Source organism: Myxine glutinosa, chromosome 7 (genome assembly GCF_964187855.1).
Source record: "Myxine glutinosa chromosome 7, kmMyxGlut1.1, whole genome shotgun sequence".
Lineage (NCBI taxonomy): Eukaryota > Metazoa > Chordata > Myxini > Myxiniformes > Myxinidae > Myxine > Myxine glutinosa.
This window is the reverse complement of record NC_136267.1, coordinates 132,624,861-132,652,729: the sequence shown is the minus strand read 5'-3', so window position 1 is coordinate 132,652,729 and position 27,869 is coordinate 132,624,861. Positions and strand designations below refer to the sequence as shown.

The 27,869-nt window shown below is 45.4% G+C and overlaps 1 protein-coding gene across 9 annotated transcripts in view; it reads left to right on the top strand.

The window, feature by feature from the left end:
• Positions 1-27,869, top strand: part of EIF4B (eukaryotic translation initiation factor 4B) — a 193,464-nt gene that overhangs the window by 164,360 nt on the left and 1,235 nt on the right. For 2 of the 9 annotated variants that reach the window (XM_068123241.2, XM_078782301.1), the window contains one exon: positions 3,763-4,393. The exons of 6 other annotated variants lie outside the window; for them this stretch is intronic. In XM_068123241.2, coding sequence (XP_067979342.2) covers positions 3,763-3,834 — 72 coding nt within the window. In that variant the 3' untranslated portion in view covers positions 3,835-4,393. Of the gene's footprint in view, positions 1-3,762; positions 4,394-27,869 lie in introns of those variants that run through there. One more of the 9 variants, XM_078782300.1, reaches the window with a different exon arrangement.

Here is a 27,869-nt window from a genome sequence, read left to right as displayed (position 1 = left end):
ATGGATTCTGCTTTTACTGCCTTCTCTCTGGTCTTGCACCCTCTGCTTTTTCCATGCCTTGTCTCCCCTCCACTTCCCCCTTCTCCCCCTACCCCCCCCGTTTCTGCAAGACACATGTGGGCCACCAGCAAGCCCCTTATGGTGAAACTCCAAAAATCCAGAATCACTGCTCACCGACACTCATTTATTCTCATTTTCTCCCACCTTTGGAATAAACTTCCACATTCTCCACAATTTAAGCCTTACTTCCAGGTTTTCAAGACAGCCGTTCACCAACTTCTCAAAGATCACCACCAATCCTCTCTCCGCATGCATGCGTGCGTGCGTGTGCTCTTGCGTGTTTGTGTGTGTTTGTGCTTTCACATCGGAGACGTATATAAATAAATATATACAGTATATGTAAATGTATATGGATGTACACAGTACCTATAGAAAGTCTATCCCCGCTTTCAAAATTTTCACCCTTTGTTGCCTTATAGCCTGGAATTAAATTAAATTAAATCAAACTTTTTCCACCTTTATTTACACATCGTAACCCACAACTTCCAAGTGAAAAACAAATTCTACAAATTTCAGGCAATTACAGACTTGGCATTTAATATGGAATTTTTTTTTTCTTGACTGTGGTTTACTTTCTGAACTCAGTATATCAATCTGGTGAGTTTCTTTTACCCTTCGGTGATGTCTTTGTTGAAAGAACCATGTCACTGATTGTCTTTCGCAGCAAGAAGTCAATAACAGGATTATATCACAGGTGGCGTGACAAAATGTAAGGACAGGTACATTTGACGATTGGCTTCACAATCGGGTATATAAGGGTTGTTGTGTTCTGTATTAGTGGAAAACAACTGCTGTACGTCTAAAAAAGTTATTGCCGCTTCCTCTGGAGATGGTCCGTCAACTTGACAATGCTGTTTGTCATGGAGTGGTGGCTTTACGAAATTCTGGCATGAAACCGTGCTATTGCTCGGCAGTATGGCATCACTCAAAGTCAGGTGTCAAAGATCCTGAAACGAAATGCTCAGAGGGGTAGTCTCTACTCCAATACCGAGGCCAGGACGTCCACGCAGAACCACAAGGAGAGATGATCGCCAGCTGCACCGGTTAGTCCGCAATGGCCGTACCAAGTCAGCTAATCGGCTTAGGGCTGAGTGGCAGCAACTGACAAATGTGCCTGTATCCAGAAGGCTAGTCAACCAACGACTGGTTCAAGCAGGCCATCGTGCCAGGCATCCCCTGAGAAAGCCACGCCTGACAAGACAACACAGCCAGCGCCGATTGCAGTGGGCCAGAGAGCACCGTCAATGGCAGCCAGGACACTGGAATCACGTAACCTTCAGTGACGAGTCTAGATTTCTGGTCTATAGTCAAGATGGCCGCGTCCGAGTGCGCAGACAGGTGCATGAAGCCCACAAGGAAGGGAAGATTGTATAGTGCCAAGAGTCCAAGCTGGAGGTGGTGGGGTGACCGTTTGGGCTGCTTTTCATCCAGGGGGCAAAACTGACCTGGTTGTTCTGAATGGAAACCTGAACCAGTTCAAGTACAGGGTCATTCTGGAGGAAACATTGCTTCCATTTGCTCGTGCAGCCTTTCGAGGAAACTTTGTCTTCCAGGATGACAATGCACGGCCTCATCGTGCTCGCATGATCCAACACTTTCTTGCTGACCGTGGTGTGGAGCATATGGAGTGGCCTGCCATGTCCCCGGATATGAATCCGATAGAGAACTTGTGGGCAGAATTAACGCGTCAAATCGACAACTTGGACCAGCAGCCTACCTCTGTGCGTGAATTGCAGCAGGCTATTGTCACTGCATGGCAAGCGATTCCTGTCCAAACCTTGGCAAATCTCGTGAACAGCATGCCTCGACGTGTATGTGCTCTCCTGAATGCTCGTGGGGGTTACACGAAGTACTGAACTGTAATTTTACTGTCCGTAATCCCAGTCATAATTTAGCTTTTGTTTTTGTTGAAAATTTTTTTGGCTAATGTGCAAAATAAAGAGATACTTCTGGAAAACGTACAGAAGTTTAACACAGTACTGTCTGTAAATTGAGTTCGATATCAGTTTATATCACTTTCAAGGATCAATGTATTTGCTTCGAAATGTCAAATGTGGTTCCTCTTTCTTTTAAAGGTCACATTAACAAAATCTAGAATAATTTCAACATAATTCCAATGAACTTTTGGTTCTAAGTCATCTTGAAAAGTAAGTTCACCCCCACAAAAAAAATATTCCATATTAAATGCCAAGTCTGTAATTAAGAATACAAAACTAGAATATCTTGATTGAATAAGTGTCCACCCCCAGAGTTAATAATTGGTGGAAGCACCTTTGACAGCAATTGCAGTTAAGAGTCTGTTGGGATAGGTCTCCACCAACTTTTCACACCTCGATTGAGCAATGGTTGCCCATTCTACTGTACAAAATGTTCAAGCTCAGTCGAGTTGCGTGGGGAGCATTGATGGACAGCAATCTCAAGTCATGCCACAGATTGTCGATTGGATTCATGTCAGGGCTCTAACTGGGCTACTCAAGGACATTTATCTTCTTGTTCCTTAGCCACTCCAGTGTACCTTTGGCTGTGTGCTTTGGGTTGTTGTTATGCTGAAAGGTGAGCTTCTGTCCCAATTTCGGCTTTCTTGCAGAGGGCAGCAGGTTTTCCTCTAGGGTTTTTCTGTATTTTTCTCTATCCATTTCCCTTCTATCTTGAGAAGCACCCCAGTCCCTGCTGATGAGAAACATCCCCATAACATGATGCTGCCACCACCATACTTCACAGGTCGGGATGGTGTTCTTTGGGTGATGCGCCGTGTTGGGTTTGTGCCAAATGTAACGTTTTGCATTTAGGCCAAAAAGTTATATGTCGGTTTTGTCAGACCACAAATCTTTTTGCCACATTGCTTCGGAATCATCTCTGGAGTGTTTATTTTTTTGCAAACCCAAAACGGGACTCCAGGTGGGCTTTTTTGAGTAAAAACAACAAAAAACAGTAAAAACAGTAAGTAAACAGCTTCCTTCTTGCCACCCTACCATACAGGCCACATTTGTGAAGTGCTTGGGTTATTGTTGTCACATGCACACAGTGACCAGTCTTTGCCATAAAGGCGTGTAGCTCTTTCAAAGTTGCCATTGGCCTCTTGGTGGTTTTGGTGAAGATTTTGGTGAATACCATTGAGATTGGGCCAAAAACAATATATAGCACAATATCTTAAAGTTGTGGACGGATTCGGACGAAAGTTGATGAATGAGTTGGTTAGGCGATAAGAACAAGTGATTCGATTTTGTTTCAGGTCCAAATCCAGATCCGGCCTATGAGCGGGATACAAAACGTAAACTGTTGAGAGCCTGGCGGAGGTATATGCTTTCTACCGAGTGCCGTTCTCGTTTATTCTGGGATCGTTAGTAAGATAGTCTTGTTTACTCAAAGTAATATTATGTTGTATCCTAAACTGAATTCCATGCATGCAATGTGTATTGAGGTTTTTTTGGCTTATCTGTTTTGGAAAATATCATTGCCACTAATGCTGAAAACGAAACCTTTCATCTTCATCACTTTCAAGCCCACCAAAAAAGCAAACTGCCTTGATGGTTTGTCGAAAACCATTATTGATTATTGTTCAAAAGGAGCCATCAGCATCAACATAAACACTCCATTCTCATTTTAAAACCGTAAGCACACAATTTAAGTGGGGGGGGGGGGGGGGGGGGGGGGTTCCTTTTTATTTGAAAAACTCAAGTTGTGAACATTCAATTTCCACAGCTATTTGTCGGTGGTACACGAGCATCGCACGCCTTCGTTGAGCAACCATGGGTATCGAACCGTTATCTGTGAGGTTAATGTATCCAGGCTTCGCCACCCCATCACGAATCTGGTCAATTCCGCCTTGCATTGGCTGCGTGTGAAATTGGCTGGAATGGAGTTCTTTGCTGGCTAGGCCATCCCCGGAGATGAATGAGAACGAGTGTTAAAATGAATCTCTGGCAGCTCGGCACTTCAAGATCTGTCAGCTGTGTCCTTGACTTTGTATTCTAATTTTTCATTATTCATTCGTGATATTGTTTTGTTTATTGCTGGTGAATTTTGTCATTTGGATGCTGTTTGTTTTATTCAGTCTGCTTTTGATGTTGAAATGGTTTTCATTTGCTTTTTCTTCTTGCAACCGGAGTTTAGAGGAATTGCGTTTTATGGTTATCGGCGTGTCCATCGGTTCATGTGTCGTTGGGTTTTTGTTATCGCTAACTTGTGAACCACTGAAGGGATTTCAACAAAGCTTGGCACAAGTGTGGTCTGTAATACACATGAACTGATTCGATTTTGGGCTCAAAAGGTCAAAGATCACATGTCCTCTAATTTAAAATCTTTGTACTGCAATAAACTTCAGAACCACTCATTGGATTTCATTCAAACTTGGCACAACTATGGACTTTTATAGAAAGATGAACTGGTTACATTTTAATTTCAACAGGTCATATAGGTCGTGTGTCTTTTGAAAATCATTTTGTAGACTATAACTCGAGGTGGAAGCATCTGACATCTCTCTTCTAATATATTTTCTCTCTCTCGCACTCCGTTGAATTCTCTCTCTCGCACCTGGCCCACATCTTGGGACCTTTAATTTTCATGTGACCTTCAATTGAGATCTTTGTAAACGTGGTTGACGTCTCGCTCTGGGGGAAGCATGTCGTCGAAGCATTCGCCGTCTGCTTCTATTTTCCACTTTGAGAAAAGATTTTTGTAATAGTTGAGCAGCTTATTGGTGGACCTGCCAAAAGCCTCGTCCATCTTCAAAATGTTTTTATTATGCTTCCGCCGACGAAGTTGCTGGAGGCATTATGTTTTCAGGTTGTCCGTCCGTCCGTGATAGGTTTTCATTACCGTGATAACTTGAGAACGGCTGAAGGGATCCAAGTCGAACTTGGTGCAGGTATGTATAATGAGGTAAAGATGAACTGATTAGATTTTTGGGTCATGAGATCAAAAGCCAAAGGTCAGAGGTCATGTTAGCTAAAAAAAATCCTGTTACCATGATAACTTGTAAACCAGTGATGGGATTCTGCCCAAATTTGGTACAAGTGTGTATTACGATGCAAATATGAACTTATTTGATTTTGGAGTCAAGATGTCAAAGGTCAATGTCTGTAATAGGTCTATAACTTGAGAACGGCTGAAGTGATCTCATTCAAATTTGGTACAGGTATGCATAATGATACAAAGATTAACTGATTAGATATTTGGGTCAAGAGATCAAATATCAAAGGTCAAATGTCAGATCAGGTAAAATTCTGTTACCCAATTAACTTGTGAACCAGTCATTGGATTTTCACCAAACTTGGTATAATTATATATTATGATGCAAAGATAAACTGATTCGATTTTGAGGTCAAGAGGTCAAAGATCAGAGGTCGTTTTAAGTAAAATGTATGTTGCCTTGCCAACTTGTGAAAAACTGATGGGATTTTGAACAAATTTGGGATAGGTATATGATTTATGTGATGCAAAGATGAAATGATTGGATTATGGCATCAAGACTCAAGAGGTCAAAGGTTAGACGTCATGTCAGGTAAAAATGTGTTAATTGAAACCAGCTGAATTTATTTAAATCAAATCTGGTACAAATATGTATAATTCTATAATAATGTGGGCGGAGGCATATCGGTCGACGCCATCATGTCGAAGTGTGTCGTTCTAGTTTGCATTGGTCTGTTATAATTAATTGGATTTATTTTATAACTTTTAAAATGTATTTTATAACTAATTTGATTATGTGACAGGAATGTTCTTCATGGCAGCTATCATGTAAATCATGAAAACATCATCAAAACTTGCAGAGTATGTATCTTTTATTTCGAGGGGGAGAAGGTGGTACCTAATGGAACATTTTTTCCCCCAACATGCAAACGTTAACCTCTTGGTACTCAACCCTCCTGATTATTATCAGTGCTGTTTTGTCATTGGTGTTGAGATGGTCTTCTTTGAATGAGGATTTGCTTTGTGATCCTGCTAGTTTTTTTTTCAGTTGTGTAGGTTTGTATCAGATGTACAATGCATTTTTTCATCTTTATCTGCCAGGATGAAATGCAGTTTTACATCGGACAATTTGGACGATGTTAAGAGAGAGAAAATGCATGCTTGAATACCGAAAAGAAAAACCAAACAAATAAGTTTTGCTTGATGTATGGATTCTCTCCCATCACATCGACAAATGAGTGTTTAGCAAATACTCAACACGATTCCAGCAAGTCGGCTTTGTGGTTGATGTCGTCTCGTATGTGATGAAAGACCAATTGACATGCAGATGCAAATGTTTTCAGATGTAGTTGCTGTTGGAGTTAGGAACGGAGGCACTGGCTTTACAATTGTGCTCACTTGTCCTACAAAGATCTCACTCTATTCTCTTCAAATGTGGAAACTACTTTATGACAGATTTGTCTATTTGGGTCTGTCCAGGGTGGTGTTTTTCCACATCTTAAGGTCCATTTTGCATCCTTTGAGGTTTGCCTTTTGGTGTCTTTGTATCTGAGGATGGGTCGTCCTATGGTTCAAATTCCTGTGTTTAGCTCATTGTAAAATGCTGCCTTTGGTATGTGAGTATATTCCATACGAACCAACCCAACAAAACTGGGTCCTGTTGGTCATGCTCTCAATGCCTGGGATGTGGCACCTCTTCAGAGCGTCCATGTTTGAGATTCTGTCCTGCCGCTTAATATTGCAGATGGATCTTATAAGCAGCAAAGGTGAAATGCATAGCCAGTTACTTTGTGATGCCCATGGTGTCCATGCCTTACAACCACCGAGACGACAAGTCGAAATGGCCTGGTAAACCTTAATTATTTTATAAGGCAGATTCCATGGTCCTTCCAAAGTCAGTGGTTGAGCCAACCAAATGCTAAACTTCCCTTGGACATGCACTGGGTGACCTCATCATCCAGCTTGGTGATGTTGGAAAGGGTCTCTCTATGTAGCAAATTACTGAACCGAGTTGAGGGGTGTATTATTTATTGTGAATGTAGGATCTTGGTATGAGTGGCTGGGTGCTAGTTGATACAGATGTATTTTTTAAACTTTTTGTCAAATGAGTATGCGGGTGTCTTCCGATACCTCAGGAAGATGGATTCCCCTGCCTTGCATAACCTCAGGTCTCCTGTGGGCATGGTGTAGTACCTGTCAGCCCCCCTTACCAGGTAAACGGTCTGCAGCCATGCAGTTTAAATGGCAGATGGCTCTGCACATCTGGTGGATGAGAGTCCAGTCGACTCCAACAGCATGGGCGGAAGAGGGTGAATTTCCCAACGGCCAGCAGAGAGACGGAGAGGAGTGGCGACCCCTTGTCTATTCCATACACTTACCCGTGTGTACCAGCCATAGAAAGGCAATGCCATCATTGCGCAACGAGACTCGATATGATTATTAAACTGATTGTGAAGCCAAAGCATTCGGAAGCTTGAGCAAAGTGATCCACAATCAGCTGGATGTCCTCAAGTGTTTGTGCTATGAGATCAGTCATCAGCAAAGAGGAGCTCTTTTAACCTATCTCAGGACGAAGCTGGCAAAACTAACAAGAAACCTTCCACAAGGAAGTCTCCAGGTCCCAATGGTATTCCACCTCAATTCTTCAAGGCATGGGGGAGTTCACATGGCTAGAAGACCAACTAGACTCTTTTGTAACATCTGGAATCGGAGTACCGTACCCCAGGAGTGCAATAATGCATCCATAGTATATTTATACAAACAGAAGGGAAACAAATTCAGCTGCGAGAACCATTGGGATATCTCACTTCTCTCCATAGCAGGCAAAATTATTTCAAGTGTTATTCTCAAGAGGTTTGCATGTTGTCAACACGGTGTATTCAGAATCGGAGTGTGGCTTTTGAGGTGGCTTGGAACTGTCGGACAAGATATTTGCCATGCGTCAGATCCAAGAAAAGACCCATGAACAAAACAAGAACCAGTAACACGGTGATCATTGATCTGATCAAGGTGTTTTACACAGTAAAGTGCAGAGGCCGAAGGAAAGTGCTACACAAGTTTGGATGTCCAAAAATGATGATCAGGGTCATCTCATTCCATAATGGTGTGATGGTGATGGTGATGTTGTCTTTCCTGTTACTAATAGTACCAAACAAGGTTGTGTAATGGCTCCAGTTTTGTTTGCCATCTTCTCTGCTATGCTTCTGTTTGCATTCAAAGACTTCACCGAAGAATTACGTATTCAGTTCAGAATAGATGGCAGTCTATTCAGTTTGCAGGGCCACAAAGCTCACAAAGACCAAAGAACAACTGTTAATGGTGATCTTATCCAAGACGGGGTGACGCGGAAGTGAGTAAATTAATGTTGTATTGCACAATTGACTGGCGGTTCAAAATGTTGTTGAAATACTCTGCCCAGCTGTAGAGATTGTCACACCTGTCTGTAAGGAATGGGTTACCATCTTCTGTGATGATGGTACCTGACATTCTTTGTCTATGAATTATTATCAGATATACTGTTGTGGCCAAAAATATTGGCACCCTTGCACTTTTTTCAAATAATGCACTTCTTCCAGAAAATTGTTGAAATTAAAAAATATTTTGGTATCCACGTATGTATTTCTTTGATTTGCAATGGAACAAAACAAAAAAAAAGCTGAAAAATGACTAAACCGTAGCTTATTCCACACATGAATCCTAAAATGGCCCAGACAATATCATTGGCACCTTTTAGAAGTTGTTAGAAATTATTAGATTTCAAGCAGGTGATTCTCCTTTACTTTGGAATTGAACTCACCTGTGGTGAGTTACAGGTGCCTGCAATATAAAAAATCACTTTCAACCAGTTTGAATAGAGAAAAGGACTAATTCTTCTGTTTTGTGTCACTGTGTGTGACAAACCTTGATCTTTTCTACCCCCGCTAATTCACCCCCAGAGTCTTTGCAGTGTTCATATGTTTTATACCTCTCCCACCTCCCCCCAAGTCCTCCTGATGTCCCTGCTCTCAAATGTTGTGTTTGTGTCCTACCCCCTCATACCAATGTCATACCAATGAGCATGGAAAAAAAGAAAGAAAACCAGACAATTGTCTGAGGAGGTCAAACACAAGATTGTAGCCAAGCATGGACAATCTCAAGGCTACACGTCCATCTCCAGAGACCTTGATGTTCCTGTGTCCACCATACACAATCTTATCAGGAAGTTTAAAGCCCACAGCACTGTAGCCAACCACTCTGGATGTGGCCGCAATAGAAAACTTGATCGAAGATTGCAGCGAAGGATTGTTCGAATTGTGGAGAAAGCACCTCGATCAACTGCCAAACAGATTCAAGCTGACCTTCAGACACAAGGTATGACAGTTTCAACTTGCAATATTCATCACCAACTCAATGAAAGGGGGTTGTATGGTAGGAGACACAGGAGGACCCCACTGCTGAGAGAGAGACGTAAGAAAACCCGGCTGAAGTTTTCCAAATCACACCTGAACAAGCCAAAATCCTTCTGGGAGAATGTCCTGTGGACAGATGAGACCAAATTAGATCTTTTTGGTGCAGCACATCATCTCTATGTTTACAGAAAACAAAATGAAGCCTTCAAAGAAAAGAACACCTTCCCTACAGGCAAACATGGAGGAGGTTCAGTGATGTTTTGTGGTTGCTGTGCTGCCTCTGGCACTGGGTGCCTTGAATGTGTACATGGCATCATGAAATCAGGAGAATACCAAGGCATTTGGAGCGTAATGTTCAACCCAGTGTCAAAAAGCTGGGTCGCCGTCGAAGGTCATGGGTCTTGCAGCAGGACAATGACCCCAAACACACTTCAAAAAGCACCCAGGAATGGTTCAAGACAGAACGCTGGACTGTTTTGAAGTGGCCAGCAATGTGTCCAGATCTAAATCCCATTGAACACCTGTGGGGAGATTTGAAAACAGCAGTTGGGAGAAGGCACCCTTCAAATCTGGGAGAACTGGAGCAGTTTGCACAAGAAGAGTGGGCCAAACTGCCAGTAGAGAGATGTAGGAAGCTCATACATGGCTATAGGAAGCTCTTGACTGCAGTTATTTTGTCCAAAGGCTGTGCTACCAAATATTAAATATTGGGTGTCAATAATTTTGTAAATGCCATTTCTTTTTATTTTCTGATTTAAAAGGACATATTAAGTTCTGAATCAAAAACAAAGGTTCTGTAATATTAACAGTGAAATAAAGAATTGTGGAGACCAAATATTTTTGTCAATTTCAACGTATTTTTAGAGAAAATTGTGTTTTTTTTTTTTTTTTTTTTTTTTTTTTTTGTATACAAGATCGAGGCTCGTGAAAGAGCGAACATTAATCACACAGAAAGACAAACCGACACATAAAACATATAACATCGGGAGCGGTAGACAAGATGGGGAGAGAGGGGGAAGGACACAAAACACAACATTTGAGAGCAGGGACCGAGAGACATGGAGACATCGAGAGATCTGAGAGAGGGCGAGGGCTTTGGGGGGGGGGGCATGGGAAGGGGGCGGTGGGAGAGGTATAAAACATATGGACACTGCCAGGACTTCCAGGAAAGAAGTTGGAATTTCAAACAAGGTGGATCTGGGGTGAATTAGCGGGGGTAGAAAAGATCAAGGTTTTGGATGGGGGAAGATAAGAGATGGTGGTGAACAGCTGTTTTAAAGACCTGGAGGGAGGAGTGGGATTGAAGGGAGTGAGGGAGTTTGTTCCAGAGGCGGGAGAAAAGAGGAATGAAAGAGTGAAGGTGAGCAGAGAGCCGAGATTTCGGCAGTTTAACCATCAGAGGGTTGCTGGCAGATCTTGTGCGACCTGTAGGAATATTTGGGGGACAGAGCACAGAGAGAGCTGGGGGTGCAAGGCCGGAGAGGAGTCGGTAGAAGACAGAAAGACCACCTACCTGCCTGCGGTGAGTGAGTGAAAGGCCCTCAGAGATAGCTTCATCGCGGGAGATTCCAATAATTCTGAAAGCTTTGGTTTCAACAGCGTGAAGCCGAGCTAGGTGTGAGGCAGGAGCACCGGCCCATAGGGGAGAACAGTATTCCATTGAGCTGCGGATGAAAGCCTTGTATGTGGTGAGGAGCTCAGGTGTGCCGAGGAAGGACTTCGCACGACGGAGGATGCCCAGTCGGCGACTGGCTTTGGAGGCCAGCTTGGAAATGTGGTTTTCCCAAGAAAGATCATGGCAGATAGTGAGACCCAAAATCTTGAGCGACAGAACTTCTTGGAGAGGATTGTTGAGAAAGTAGATGGGAGGGTTGTCCAGTCGATCTTTTCGGAGAGACATAGTAAGAGTGTGAGATTTGTCAGGATTGAAAGACATGTTCCACTTGTTTGACCAGTCTGTGATTTTGTCCAGGTCTTCAGAGAGTGAGGAGGCAGCAGACTGCCGATCTGAGGGAAGAGGAATGGAGCGGCAGAGAGTGGAGTCATCAGCAAAGAGATAGAGAGGATTTTCGGGAGAGTCAGAGAGATCATTGATGAAGACCAGAAAAAGCACGGGGCCCAGAACACTGCCTTGGGGAACTCCAGCCTGAACAGGAAGAGGAGATGAGAGAAACCCATTCAGGGCCACACGTTGACGACGACTAGAGAGGAAGTCCGCCAGCCATGCGTGGAGATTTCCATGGATACCAAAGGAGGAGAGTTTGGTGAGCAGAGCGGGGTGCCAGACCGTGTCGAAGGCACGTGATATGTCGAGGGAGACAGCTCTAATTTCCTGTTTGGCATTGAGGACCTCCATCCATTGTTGAGACAGCAGAAGCAGCATGTCCAGAGTAGAGTGACCTGGTCTGAAACCAAATTGATGATCAGAGATCAAGCCACCACTGTATATGTAGTATATGTGAGCATTGTGCCCGTTATCTAAAAGTTTGACTTTTCCATGGTCATTTTTCTCATACCAATCTTTGTGTTTCCAGACGACAAATCCAGATGCCATGTAAGTGGCATCCCTCAACTTCCTCCAAGATTATTTGATGTCTTTGATGTCTTCTGGAATGGAATCGAGTGATTTATCTAATATTTGTTCCACTTTCCAGTCTATTGACTGGGTCTTCAAGGGCAACCACATTAAAGTGCAATTAAACCCAGAGATCTGAAAAAAGTTAGTGTTAGGTTGGGAGTCAAAAAAGTCAAAAAAATTTTTTTTACCTGAAATTTTGCTTTTAATATCATTGTATTAAAATATTGAATGATAAAGATTGTGAATCCAACACGAGTATAGAAAGCACGATGCTGGGGTTTGCTGCTGTATGAGTGTGTCGATGAGAGAGGAAAGTGCAGTAAAAGCTTTTTCCAAATCCTAAGTGCATATAAATCTCCAGAGAAAGTTAGCAATGAAATTGTTTCACAATATCGGAACTGGCCATACTGTTGACAAATTTTATGTGGAAAGACACAAAATAGTTTGCGAAGACCACGTTGAGCTTCAATTTTTTCAATGCAGTAACAAAGACAGGCCTGTGGGGGACACCCCATAGAGGCATAATTCACAAGCACGGGACAAGTGGGTCTATTGACGGTATGGGCGTAGCGTGCGCTCAGGTGTTGGAGCCACGCCCCTTTAAGAGGATCGGGCGGAAGTCATGGGGGATATAAAAAGACGAGTTCCGGTCGGGTTTTAGTTCTGTGGAAATAAAGGAGCCTTGAACAAGTCAAGAAGTTTTTACCCTCTCGTTGTCCGCAACTCCTACATTGGTGACCCCGTCTTGCTCTTGAACGTTTTCGGAGCTTTGAATGAACATGGCGACAAGCGCAGTTTTGATCAAACTGCCGGAGTTTTGGGAACGACAGGCTGCCGTTTGGTTCGCACAAGCTGAGGCCCAGTTCGTCATTCGGGGCATTTCTGTTGACACAGTATTATTATGTCGTGTCTGCGCTCAGCGGCTCCACTGCGAGCAGGGTGGTGAGCCTTCTCCAGGATCCTCTGGAGGGCGGCAAGTATGAGACGCTAAAGGCGCTGCTACTTGATACCTTCGAGCTCACTGACGCCGACCGTGCCCATCAGCTCCTTAATCTACCCGGTCTGGGTGACTCCAAGCCATCAGAGCTGATGGACCACATGTTGTCTCTCCTGGGCAGCCACCGGCCATGTTTTCTCTTCAAGGAGCTGTTCCTGCAGCAGCTGCCAGGACAGGTACGATGTCAGCCTTGGCCAACTCGCCCGTCAAGGATTTCCGCGTCCTGGCCAGGGAAGCAGACAAGTTTTTCTCCGCCAGAGAGCAATGCAGTGCGGCTGCATGGGACCCCGGCCCCGTCGAGCCTACGCCGCTGGCGGGCACCGTTGTGGCCGCCATTACGGCCCAGCGGCAGAAGCCCCCAGGCTTGTGTTTTTACCACGCAAGGTTTGGTCCCAAGGCCAAGGCATGCCGGCCAACATGCAGTTTTAGCGAGTCGGGAAACGGGGTGGCCTTGCGCTCGTTAACTGCCATGAGCGTCGGCCGTTCGGGCAGTTTGTTGTTCATTTCGGACACCGACTCCGGACGTCGTTTCCTCTGCGACACAGGTGCCCAGGTGATCATTCTGCCTGCGTCGGCATTGGACCGGGAGGCCGGGAGTCATGGCCCCGCCCTGGAAGCCGCCAACGGCAGTGCCATTCAGACTTTTGGTAAACAAAACGTGGCACTGTGTTTTGGCGGGCAGCGGTTCACATGGGATTTTGTCACGGCGAGGGTGTCCACCCCCTTGCTGGGCGCTGATTTCCTCTGCGCCAACGGCCTATTGGTGGATGTTAAAAATTGGCGGCTCATTAATGCAGAGACATTCAGTTCACTTCCATGTTCGCTGAGCGGGTCTGCCTCGACGAGGCTTGCTTGCACTCTCTCGACCTCTGATGAGTTCGCCCGCCTCCTCACCGAGTTCCCGGCCCTTACACGGCCCACCTTTTCGGCCGTTGTCGTCAGACATGGGGTGGAGCATCACATTCCGACCACCGGCCCGCCTCTCTACGCCCGAGCTCGACGCCTCGACCCGGGGAAACTCGCTGTCGCAAAGGCGGAGTTCGACACGTTGGAGTGTCTTGACATCGTGCGACGGTCCGACAGCCCGTGGGCCTCGCCTCTCTACATTGCGCCGAAGCCGGGTGGCAGTTGGCGCTCGTGCGGGGATTACCACCGCCTTAACGACGCCACTACCCTTGACCGCTACCCAATCCCGCACATCCAGGATTTTTCTGCCCGCTTGGCCGGTAAAGTTTTTTTTTCTAAGGTGGACTTCGTTTGTGGTTACCACCAGGTCCCCGTCCGGCCGCAGGATGTTCCTAAGACCACGGTGATTACACCATTCGGGCTTTTCAAATTCCTCCGTATGCCTTTTGGGCTCGAACGCGGCCCAGGCTTTCCAGCGCCTGATGAACAGCGTGTTGCGGGATTTGCCATTTCTGTTCGTCTACCTGGCCGATATTCTCATCGCCAGCGCTTCCAGGACGGAGCACATGCTTCACCTCCGAGCGCTCTTTGAACGCCTCAGTCAGCACGGCCTTATCATTAACCCGGCCAAGTGCTTGTTCAGGGTGGCCTCAATTGGCTTTCTTAGCCACCACATCATGAGGGAGGGGGCCGTCCCACTGCCGTCTAAAGTGGAGGCTGTGAAGGGTTTTCCGCGCCCCCTCACCGTTAGGGCCTTGCAGGAGTTTTTGGGTATGGTGAACTTTTACCATCGTTGTGTGGCCCAGCTGATGCGGCCCCTTTGAGGCCCTCAAGGGCAAGCCTACCAAACGTGCCATCGACTGGACCGAGGAGATGGTCAAGGCTTTCACGGATGCTAAACTGGCCCTCGCCAGCGCAACCATGCTGGTGCATCCGTCGCCCGATGCACCGATTGCTCTTACCACGGACGCTTCGGACTACGCGGTTGGCGCCATGCATGAGCAGTGGGTCAACGGGGCCTGGCAGCCGCTTGCCTTTTTTCGCCGGCAGCTCCGCCCTAACGAACGAAAGTACAGTACCTTCGATCGTGAGCTCCTAGGCCTCTACCTAGCTGTCCGACACTTCCGTTACCTGTTGGAAGCCCGCCCGTTCACGGCGTTTGTGGACCACAAGCCCCTGGTTTTTGCCATGGCCAAGGTCTCGGAGCCGTGGTCTGCCCGTCAACAACGCCAGCTCTCCTTCGTTTCCGACGGACATCCAACATGTTGCTGGGAAGGATAACATGGTCGCCGATTGTCTCTCCCGGTCCATAGCTGGCGCGGTTCACCTTGGCATCGACTACGCCCGCATGGCGGCCGATCAGATCTCCGATCCGGATGTCCAGGCCTGCAGGGCGGTGGTCATGGGGCTTCGACTGTCTGATGTGCCACTCAGGGACACGGGCACCACGCTACTGTGCGACGTTTCCTTGGGACAGCCTCGCCCCATCGTGCCCACCAGCTGGAGACGGCTGGTGTTCGATGCCATCCACGGTCTTTCTCACCCGGGCAGGAAGGCGTCGTAAAAGTTGGTGGCGGCAAAGTTCGTTTGGCACGGGCTCAGGAAGGATGTGCGTGACTGGGCCAACACCTGCGTCGAGTGCCAACGCTCGAAGGTGCATTGCCATACCCAGGCTCCGTTGGTGCCATTCACAGTGCCCGAGCGACGGTTTTACCATGTTAACGTGGACCTGGTGGGGCCCCTTTCCCCCTCGCGGGGATGCACCCACCTCCTCACGATGGTCGATAGGACCACCAGGTGGCCAGAGGCCGTCCCGCTTACATCTACGATGTCCGCCGATGTGGCGCGGGCGTTCATCGGCACTTGGGTTGCCCATTTTGGCGCCCCCTCGGACATCTCTTCAGACTGGGGGCCCCAGTTCACTTCAGAGCTCTGGGGTGCTTTTGCCCAGGGGTTGAGGGTGAAGCTCCATCTCACGACTGCATATCATCCCCAAGCTAATGGATTGTGTGAGAGGTTCCATCGCTCTATGAAAGCTGCTCTCAGGGCCAGCCTCCAGGATGACAGTTGGGCCGACAGACTCCCGTGGGTAATGTTGGGCCTCAGGACAGCCCCGAAGGAAGACCTCCAGTCCTCATCCGCTGAGCTCGTCTATGGCCAGCCGCTGCGGGTTCCCGGGGAGTTAATTCCTGACACCACAAGCCCCTGGTCCGCTGCCCGTCAGTGGTCGGTTCTCCGGGAGAATGCCAAGATGTTTGCACCGGTGACCACATCTCAACATAGTTTGCCTCAGGCCCACGTCCCGCTGGATCTACGTACAGCGGAGTACGTCTTTGTTCGCCATGACGCACACTGGGGGCCGCTTCGGCCGCCTTATGACAGGCCTTTCCGTGTCCTGGAGGCCGGGGACAAGTCCTTTGTGGTCGACATCGGTGGCAAACCGAACCACCTTTTGGTGGACCGCCTCAAGCCGGCTCACTTTGACCTAGACCAGCCCCCTCGGTTGGCCCAACCCCCACGGTGGGGCCGTCCCCCGTCGAGTAAGCCCTCGGTTGGCCCGCCTACCGCCAAGCCGCTAACAGTCCCTGCTCGTGTCATCAGGGGTCGTTTCGGCCGGGTGGTTAAGGCCCCCAAAAAACTGACATTGCCCGTGCAAGTGAATTCTGGGGGGGGCGCATGTGGGGGACACCCCATAGAGGCATAATTCACTAGCACGGGACCAGTGGGTCTATTGACGGTATGGGCGTGGCATGCGCTCAGGTGTTGGAGCCACGCCCCTTTAAGAGGATCGGGCGGAAGTCATGGGGGATATAAAAAGACATGAGTTCCGGTCGGGTTTTAGTTCTGTGGAAATAAAGGAGCCTTGAACAAGTCAAGAAGTTTTTACCCTCTCGTTGTCCGCAACTCCTACAGGCCGATCTATGAGGATACGACATGAAATGGAAAAGATTGGTAGAAGATGCATAATCCAACCAATTTAGCAACATAAGGCTCTGGAAACTGGCAAGAGCAGAGAGGCAAGAGCTGTTAATCATGACATGAAGAAAGGTAAACAATGTTATGGCAGGTGTTTTTTGGATGTTCTGTAAACACATGGGTACTATCAAGGTAAAAACACGAAATATGTCGTACATAGCACGATATTTGCTAAATCCCTAAAATAAGATGTTGGCCGATGATGATCTCAAAAATAATTGGTGGTTGAATTCAGAGACCTGGTATGCAAATCCTCTTAAAATTTCAAGTCAATCGTATGAAAATTGAGGATTTTATAAATCTGGCCTATGTTGACCTTTTGGCCTGTGTTGACCTCAAAAATAGTTGGTGGTTGAATTCAGTGACCACATATGTAAATCCTCTTCAAATTTCAAGTTAATTCTGATGAAAATTGAGGATTTTAGAAATTTGATAAAGTTGGTGACCTTTGGCCTATGTTGACCTATTGACCATTTGACCCAAAAACCAATAGGCTTCTTGCTTATGACCAACTCGACCATTTGGTGAAATTTCGTGAAGATCAGTTGAAAATTGTGACCTGTAGGTGACTGACATACAGACATACAAATAAGAAGACGTCATGCAGAGCACGAGACTTGCAAAATCTACCCACCACCTCCCGAAAAAAAGGTTGCAATTGATCCAGCAAATTGTCCATTTCATCAAGATTAAAAATTGACGATCTTGATCAAAGCTCAGGTCAATGGGATGAAAATTGATGATTTTTCAGATGAAAATTGATTTTGGAAGTTTGATCTTGAGTAGACCTTTGACCTTTTGACTTCATAAACCTCGAAATCCAAAGTGAGCCTTTCAAGGCAACATGGGCCACTCATCACAATCCTCTTTCTTTCTGTCCCACACACTCCAAGCCGAGCAAGAAATGCAGAAAACGAATGGCCAATATACCCTCTACACCCCACCTCAAATGGCTGACAAGAAACTCGCCAACCCTTCTCCCTACACTCTGCCTCCAGCTCACTGTACTTTCCTCACTGTACTTTCCTCTCTTCCTCTCATGCACCTCCTCCATGTTCTCTTCCCAAGGTACAGACAATTCCCCTAAGATGACCTGTCTTGTTGCACCTGATCAGATGACAATGTCAGGCCGCAACCTTGTCACACAGATCTCCTCTGGGAATACCAATTGTGGCTTTAGGTCTGCCACCACCTGCCAATAACAAGCATCTGACAGCCATCTTGCTTTCCACCACCTCCTCTTTCCACCTCTTACCACTTGGACCTCTTTGACAAACAACAACTCTCCCCCATCGGTCTCCTTCTCCACACTTCTCTCTCTCGATCTCAACACCTCTTGTTGCACCATCTGCACTTCCACCACCAGCACCTGAACTTGCCGCCACTTGTATGTTCCTGCTGCCAATGCTACTGAGCATGCACTCAGCGCATGCTGCACCGTTCCCAAACCTTCACACAATGAACATCTCTCCTCCTGCAACAGCCCCCACAATCTCAAGTTTACTGGTGACGGAAGCACATCATACATTGCCCGCAACAGGAAACTCAATATTGGCTCCATCCTCCAAATCTCTTGCCACTTCAATGTCCTCACCCGCACACCTTCCCACCATGTACTAGCACCTTGCTGTGCCTGTCCGACTGCTTTCACGTATCTCCCCTCCTCCTCCTTTCTTCGCACCTCCCTCTCAACCATCTTCCTCCTCTCTTTCACACATGCCTTTCCCCACCCCAAGCCATGCTTCCCGTGCTGTACCATCCCCACGACCTCCTCCTGTTGCAACCGCTCCTCCATCTCATCCACCTCTGCTCTTGCATTCCACTTCCGTCTTCCCTTCTTCTCTGGGAGAGCATTCTTTACCACCGAATCACCCAAATCCCACAACATCATGAACTCCCGCACCCTATAACCACCTTAGACTCTTCGGTTAATGATGTCAAGGGAAACCGGAGTTTTCCACCCTGCTCATAAAAGGCAATGTTCGTCAAACAGCATGGCACTCCCAACTACCTCCTCACAAACCCGCTCGCCACAACCTCCATCCTCTCTACATGCCCAATCGCAATATCGTACATCATCGATGGCCACAATACTCGTGGCATCAATCCAAACTTCAAACACCATACCTTCAACTTACCTGGCAAACCACATCCATCAATCCTCTTCAAACCTCTCAAAAGCTTGATCCTCACCTCCTCCACTCTTCCCACATCATTCAACTCCACTGCATACCATCTTCCCAAACTCTTCACAGGGGCCTCTGTCAATGATGGAACCACCTTCCCTCCCAGCTCAAACCCTGTGGAGTGTGCATGTTATCCACCACTCCTCGTCTCACCACCACACTCCTCGACTTTCTTGCTTTAAAGCCCATTCTTGACAACCGCATCAACCTTTCCAGTCGTCCCAGTACCTCTACTGCTGCATCAGTAGACTGTTGGACAACTCTCAGGTCATCCATGAAAGCAAACATTGCTGGCAACCTCTGACCAGGGGCTAGCTCCACTTCTTTCCCATGTCCACTCACCGCACGTATCAACAACTCCATAACCAGCACAAACAAAATAGGGGAGATGGTACATCCCATCGGGATCCCCACTTCCAACTTCTGCCACTCTGTTACATAGGACTGTGTCGCAAACCGCATCCAAAACTGATCATAATATGCCATCAAAAAAATCCCTAAATCTCCATGGCACCCAAAGGAAATCCATGGCATACCTGAGTAAGGCATGCGGCTCTGACCCATATGCATTCTCCAAATCCAGCCATACCGTCGCAACATGCTTCCTTTGCCTCTTTGCCTCCTGTAACACTTGCCAGACCATTGCCGAGTGTTCAATGCATCCTGGTGATCCCGGTATTCGTGCCTTCTGCACAGAACCATCTACAAAACCATTCTCTCTGATGAAGCCTGAGAGCCGTGCCGCAAAGACACCCATCAATATCGTCCCATCTACATCGAGCAATAATATTGGTCTAAACTGCTTAAGTGTCACAGCCTCCTCCTGCTTTGGAATATGAACTCCTTCCACCCTATTCCATTGACTGGGCACCACTCCTTGCCTCCATATCACCTTCAGAGCCTTCTACAGATGCTGCCTGATGCCTTCACAACTCTTAAACACCTTGTATGGCACTCCACTTGGTCCTGGAGCCAATGCTGCCTGTTCCTTCCTCAAAACTTTCTCAACTTCAGACATATTTGGCTCTGACAAATCAAATGGAACACCTGGCTGTGTCGGTCCCTCCTTGTCTGCATACGTGACACGCAGGTGACCTTCCAACTCTTCCTTCGGTACCTTCAGTACACCAGATCGAGACTGCTCCAACAGATCCTTCATAAACTGAAAAGGATTCTCAAAGAACCTCTTTCTCTTCCTCTGCCTCTCTTTTCTTTGCCTCTTCATCCTTTCCACTCTCTTCAACTTTACCAACCTCACCCTCACCTGCTTCGTCAACACCTCAAGCCCATTCCTCTCCTCTTCCACTGCCCTATTCCATCTTCCATTCAAGCTCCTCAACTCCATTCTCAACTTATGGATCTCCCTCTGCCTCCTGCTCAAACGTGCCTCCTTCTCACCCCTCTCTCCACACTATTTCACTCCAAACGTGACACATGAATGCTCAAACACAATCTCATTCATCTTTCTCAATCTATCTTCCACCCTTCCTTTCACCCTTTGAAGTGCTCCACACACCACTCCATCCTCTCCCATACTTCCCTTTCTCCCTCCTCCTCACATCCTTTCCCTGCGGAAGTACAACCCCAGGACATACTACAACAATATGGCTTGCTACCTGACTGTTTCTCCCGGTCGTCTTACGTGTCCCCTTTTCAAAGACACTACACTGCTCTACCTCCTCCTCACCCACCTTACGCACACACCCCATCCGGCTCTGATGGATATGCAACCCTCTCACCGACTCAAACACACGTCCACACCCACACGTCCCTCGAACCTGCCATGCCTCCACATGCACACCATCACACCATAGACCAACCTCTCCCACACGATCACTCCCACACACTTTCCGGGCCTGATGGATCCGAACTCACGTCCACACTGGCACCTTACCAGACTTGCATCCACAATCCATTCTCGCTTGTCAAAATCAGTATAGGGTCTTTATCCGTTTTATATGTCCATTTGGGCCCATCTTCCGCCCCACCTCTCGGAGAGCCCTTGGGGTGTTCTCTTTTTTTTTTTTTACCAACTGTAAATTATGGGTGCCACACAATCCAAACCACGCAGCTTGGCAAAATGGCTTACAAGGCCACCTGCCCCTGATGCTGTCTCTCCAGCATCACCAGTCTATTCCTGGGTCGACACCCAGTCTTTCCTGGGAGTCACTGGTAGCACCAGCACAAACATAATTTCAAAACACACCTGGTCACAAGTGTGCCTCACTGACCGGGTCCTCAGTCGAGGTCCTCAGCATCATCCCGTTTCGGCATCGAAAAAAATGAGGGTGAGGTTGTTGAAGTGTATTGAATATGTACCTTTTGACCTCAAAAATAGTTGGTTTCCCAATTCAATGAGACACTATGCAAATGCTGTTAAATTTTCAAGTCAATCGGATGAAAGTTGACGGTTTTTCAGATGAAAATTGATTTTGGAAGTTTGACCTTGAGTTGACCTTTGACCTTTTCTCATTAAAAATAGTTGGTTTTCCAATTTAGTGACTCGATATACAAATGCTGTTCAATTTTCAAGTCGGATTAAAAATGGCGATTTTAGAAATTCGACCTCCAGATGACCTTTGACCTCAAAATCAATAGGCTTCTCAATTGTGACGACCTCTACAACTTGGTGAAGTTTCATGACGGTTGGTTTAGAATTGTGACCTGTAGGGCCGGTGACAGAGACAGACAGACAGACAGAGACAGAATAACAAACGCAATTGACCAATATACTTGAAAAATCTTCGATTTTGCAAGTAACAGACAGATTTGTCGTATTCTTATTCGACAGACAAGTCTGTCTTATTTGACAGATAGAATAACGCACAAGACCGACCAATATACTTGAAAAATCTTCGATTTTCGCAAGTAACAAATGGATATGGAATGGCACTCGGTGGAGCGCATACCTCTGCCAATCTGAACAGTTTATGTTTGTGTCCCACTGATAGGCCGGATCTGGAGTTGGACCTGACCCAAAATCTAATATCCTTGTTCTTATCACCTAACCAACTCATCCAGCAAGTTTTGTCATAATCCATCCAAAACCTTTTGAAGTAAAGTATCGTGCCTATATATTATTTTTGGCCGTAGCACAGTGGTGAAGAATCACTTTTAAAATTATATTTTCGTATCCCTATTAAAAATTCGTATTTGGATCTTCACCAAAATCCAATCGATTATTCCTGGTCACACACCCAACCTGTCCACCAAGTTTCATCCGAATCCGTCCATAACTTTTTGAAATATCGTGCTCACAAGCAGGGGTGAAAACATAACCTCCGTCCACCTTCGGTGGCGGAAGTAATTATCCAAATTCATAAATACAGTATCTGCATTCCACTCGTCTACATTATCCATGTGAATGAATAAATATTTAATGCACTTTAGATTTGAACCTTTATCTCTTCTCTCATCGTTTTGACTGCTCTTGATTAATTGCTCCAATTAAATATTTCAGTGGTTACACTTTTCATTTGCTCAAATTGGCACCTTCACAATTTCTTCTCCAAACTTTTTTATTTATACTCTACTTGGCGATGTTCAATTAGACCGCTTTTTTCCTTTAATTGTTCCAATGATGTGACAGTCCTACCATTTTCTTTCTTTGTCTGGTGATCCTTTGAGGTAACCGGTTGATGACTGCTGCATGTTTGTGAATATTCGGTCCTCATTCCAGCATTTATTTGTTTTTTGGGAGGGGTGTGCAGGGTGATGTATTGGAAACAGTGGAATATATTGAAAGTGAAAGAGATTACAATTCTGCTCGAACTATTTGACTCCAGGTTTTTGTTTGGTTCTGACATTTTGTTTGTAAAAAAAAAAAAAAAAAAAAAAAAAAAAAAAATTGGGGGGGGATTGTATGGGGTTTATTAACCTCGCCAGATGAGAGGGTATTGCATTCGAGTCCGTTTGTTTGTTTGTTGCTTAGCAAAAAAAAACTATTTTTGAGGTCAACTTAGGCCAGATTTCTAAAATCCTCAATTTTCATCTGATTCGAAATTTTTAATTGGATTTGCATACCAGGTCCCTGAATTCAACCACCAATAATTATTTTTGAGGTCATCATACGCCAACAACTTATTTTTGGGATTTCGCTATTTTGTAATGCACAACATATTTCTTGTTACTTGCCGGAATAGATTCTGGCAAGTATGTTGGTTGGTTGGTTGGTTGGTTTGTCTGTCTGTCTGTCTCTGTTTGTGCGCAGTACTATGTCTACATCATTGCACATAGCATTGCCAAACTTTACACACACATTTGCCTTGCCCTGGAATAGACTGTGCCCAATTTTTAACTCTCTTGGCCCAAGGTCAAGTTCAAGGTCACCCAAACATGAAAATCGTGACCGCAGCGTAAAGCCAGGGCGAGGCGGAGTGATACAGCGGAAGGATTCGACGGTTTAAATGAAGCCGCGATGAGGCTGATTTTCATTGGGACCTTCATCCTGATTTTGTTAGCTCTGCCACCAAAGGTGGATGGAGGTTATGTTTTCACCCCTGTCTGTTTGTCCGTTTGTTACTTGCCGGAATAGATTCCGGCAAGAATGTTCGTTGGTTGGTTACTTGCCGGAATAGATTCGCCGGAATAGATTTTGGGTGGCGAGGGGGCTTAAGCCATATTGTAATCTTACAGCCGCCATGTTGGTGCTCGCCATCACTGCGATGTGAAGCGAACGACGCCTCAGAGCTGTCACATTCACAATCACTATGTCGTATGTACTCCCGATACGTGTTTCCTTCATTGTAAAAACTACCAAGTCAATAGTTAAAAGGACTTTGAGCCGATAGGTGTGACGGCCTTCGCAAGATCGATGGAGACAGCGATCTGTTAGCTTTCCACCGCCCAAATAGCTATGTGGAATTCTCTCATGTAGAGATTAAACTCACGTCGTTTGAACTTTGGCAGAGGTCATTATTTACTTTTCATGATGTTTACAGTCACGTGAAAAAGTAAGTACACCCCATGCAAAGTTTTGACTTTTTCAACATATTTCAACATACAGCTATTTGATCTTCATTACAACAATATTGATAGATAAAGGTGATATTATATAACAAATATCATGAAACATTTACATTTTGTAGTCCATTGTATAATTTAAATAAACATAAATGCAAATTTCGCATGTGGAAAAAGTAAGTACACCCTTGGCTCTAATAGGTGGTATTGCCCCCTTTGGCAGAAACAACCTCAAGTAGGCGTTTCTTATAACTGTCTACCAGTCTCTGACATCGACTTGGAGAAATTTTTGCCCACTCCTGCATGCAGAATTCTTTGTTGTTCGATGTTTGAGGGGTTTCTTGCATGCACAGCTCGTTTCAAATCCCCCCACAACATCTCGATGGGATTTAGATCCGGGCTTTGACTTGGCCATTCCAGAACCCTCCATTTCTTTCTTTTCCAGCCATTCCTTGGTGGATTTACTGGTATGTTTAGGGTCATTGTCATGTTGCAAGGTCCACCTTCGGTTGAGCTTCGGCTTTTCGACAGATGGCCTCACATTATCCTCAAGCACCCTCTGGTACAATGAAGAATTCATAGTAGATTCTATGATGGTGAGCTGCCCAGGCCCTGATGCAGCAGAGCTGCCCCAGACCATAATATTTCCACCACCATGTATCAGGTTCTTGTGGTCAAATGCTGTTTGGTTTTCGCCAAACATGTCTTATGGTACTGTGGCCAAATATCTCTACCTTTGAGTCATCTGTCCAGAGAACATTGTTCCAGAAGTGCTGGTCTTTGCCCAGGTGTTCATTGGCAAACTTTAGTCTTGCCCTGATGTTCTTTCTGGACAGCAAAGGTTTCCTCCTGGCACACCTCCCATGTAGATCAAATTTGTGCAGCCTCTTTCTAATGGTAGACCCGTGCACTTTGACATCGACAGTGGCAAGAGCTACCTGTAGGTCCCGTGATGACATTCTGGGGTTCCTAGAGACTTCTTTCAGCAGCTTGCGGTCTGCTCTCGGGCTGAATTTGCTGGGACGGCCTGGCCAGAACAAGTTGGCAATTGTTTGGAATCTCCTCCACTTGTCGATGATCTTCCGGACAGTCGAATGATTGATTTCAAATTGTTTGGAGATCTTTTTAAATCCCTTCCCAGACTCGTAGGCATCTATAACCTTCTTTCTTAAGTCCTCAGAGAGCTCTTTTGATCTAGGCATGGTGACGCCGCACACTTCAACAACAAAGAGCAAACCAAACTAAATGTCTGAGGTTTAAATAAGACAGGTTCCTCCAAGCTCCTCTCTAACGATGTTCTAATCATTTGCACCTGAGCTGGTGCACCTGATTCTAATTTTAGGTATTTGAAGTCGTGATAAATGTAGGGGTGTACTTACTTTTTCCACATGCAAAATTTGCATTTATGTTTATTTAAATTATACAATGGACTACAAAATGTAAATGTTTCATGATATTTGTTATATTATATCACCTTTATCTATCAATATTGTTGAAATGAAGATCAAATAGCTGTATGTTGAAATATGTTGAAAAAGTCAAAACTTTACATGGGGTGTACTTACTTTTTCACGTGACTGTATATACGAATCAAAAAGAAGATAATTGGTTTTGGGTCGTCCTTTCCGCATATCTCGTTGGATTGTGAGTTGGAGAGACGACCATGATGGCGGGGAGTGGGTTGGCATTCTCTCAAGCAGGGATTCAACCCATGTCCTTATGTATTATTATTTTGATCCAAAATGGCCGATTTTAAAAAAAAGTTCATTCCGGCAATTCCTTGGTCTCTGACCGATTTTTCATTTGTTTGTCCGTCTGTCTGTTAACAAGATATCTTTAAAAGTTGTGGATGGTTTCGGACGAAATTTGGCGGAGAGGTAGTCCAAGGGCAAAAGGATTAGATTTTGGTGAAGATCTGGATTCGGATCTGGCTCCTATAATTTTTTTAAGTGATCCTTCACCATTGGGAGATTGGGCCAAAAACGATACATAGCAGGATATCTCAAAAAGTTATGAACGGATTTGGCCGAAACTTGGTGGAGAGGTTGTATGTGTGACAAGGACAAACAGATTCGATTTTGGTGAAGATCTGAATATGGATTCGGATCCGAGACTTATTTAATTGTAAAGTGATTCTTCGCCATTGAGAGATCGGGTGAAAAGCGATATATAACGTGGTATTTTAAAAAGTTGTGGACGAGTTATGACTAAGCTTGGTGGATGAGTTGGTGACAAGAACAAGCCGATTAGATTTTGGTTCAGGTCCGAATCCAGATCCGGCCTATCAGTGGGACACAAACATAAACTGTTCAGCCTGACAGAGGTATGCGCTCTACCGCATGCCGTTCTCGTTGCCATGCGCTCGCGAAGCGAAAAGCGGGGTTAAACAACTGGATGTGTACGTGTGCCGTGGACGTGTGCCGTGTCTGCATTTTAAAAATGAATTTTCTCGGCAACCGTTGGTCCGATTGACATGAAATTTTACTGTAGGAGCGCTTCTGCCTGTAGATTTTTTTTTTTTTTGCTGATAATTATGACGTCATATGTCACGTGGTATGGACGCCATCTTGGAAAAACATTACACCTCTATCTCCCAAACCGCTTAATGGAAAAAATTGAAACATGGCTCATTGTCAAGTACACCCCATGGGGAATAAGATATGTTAATCATGATGTCATAGGTGCCTCCATTATGACGTCATAATTCGACAAGTACACGCTTGATCTGATCAGTATGAAAAAAAAAATTCCTCTGCAACTGTTAGTTGGATGAATACGAAATTTTCCGAATATGAGCGGCTCCTCCTATATAATTGTTCTAATGATAATTATGACGTCATTGGTCACGTGGTACAGGCGCCATCTTGGAAAAATCTAAAAAAAGTTGCACCTCTATATATCCGAAACCATTCCATGGAATTTTTTTAAATATGGCTCAATGTCAAGCACTCCCCTTGGGGAATAAGATATGTTAATGAAGATGTCATCAGTACCGTAATTATTACGTCATAATTTGGCAAGTGCAACGCTTGATTCGATCAGTACGAATTTTTTTTCTCTGCAATTCTTGGACCGATTGACACGAAATTTTCACCATAGGAGGGCCTCCTCCTGTAGAATATTTTAATGATAATTATGACGTCATAGTTCAGCGGTAAAGGCGCCATCTTGCAAAAACCAAAAAACTTTGCCCCTTTATATCTCCGACCCCGCTCCATGGAAATTTTTTTAAACATGGCTCATTGTCAAGTACTCCCCATGGGGAATAAGATATGTTAATGATGATGTAATCGCTGCATTTATTATGACGTCATAATTCGACAAGTACAATGCTTGATTCGATAGGTAATGAAATTTCCTTCTCAAGAAGTCCTTCTCAAGACTGTGCAGGGTAAGTAGTCCATGAATACCATCTAGTTTGTTTTGTTTTGATCTATAAATAGTTTTAATTTCATTGCTGCTTTCATTTTGTTTAATTTTTTCAAGCCTCAATAATGATCTTCAAAACTCTTCATTGTATGAAGATTAATTATTGGTTACATTTTCCCCTGCATCTATTTACTATTATCCTGAGGGGAAGCCTGATATCAAGATAACATCAGAGGCTCAGAACCTCTTCGGCGTTTGTCACCCAATAATGCAGACTCTTCCTCTTCTTCAGCGGCCACAATTATTCTTTTGTGGGGTTGGCCGGGGGAAGCTTGGCCCAAGTCCTTCACGGACTGGCTGGCCAGGCCTGACATACAACCTAGGTTAGGGCAGGAATTTGTAAACTGTTCAGGGTGCCGGTGATAGGACACCGTAGGATCTTTAATGTCCACTAGCTAATGCCAGAGACGGGTCACCCATTTTAGCATCCATCCGAGGGAAGCACACACATTAATGAATCATACTGACTGAAACAC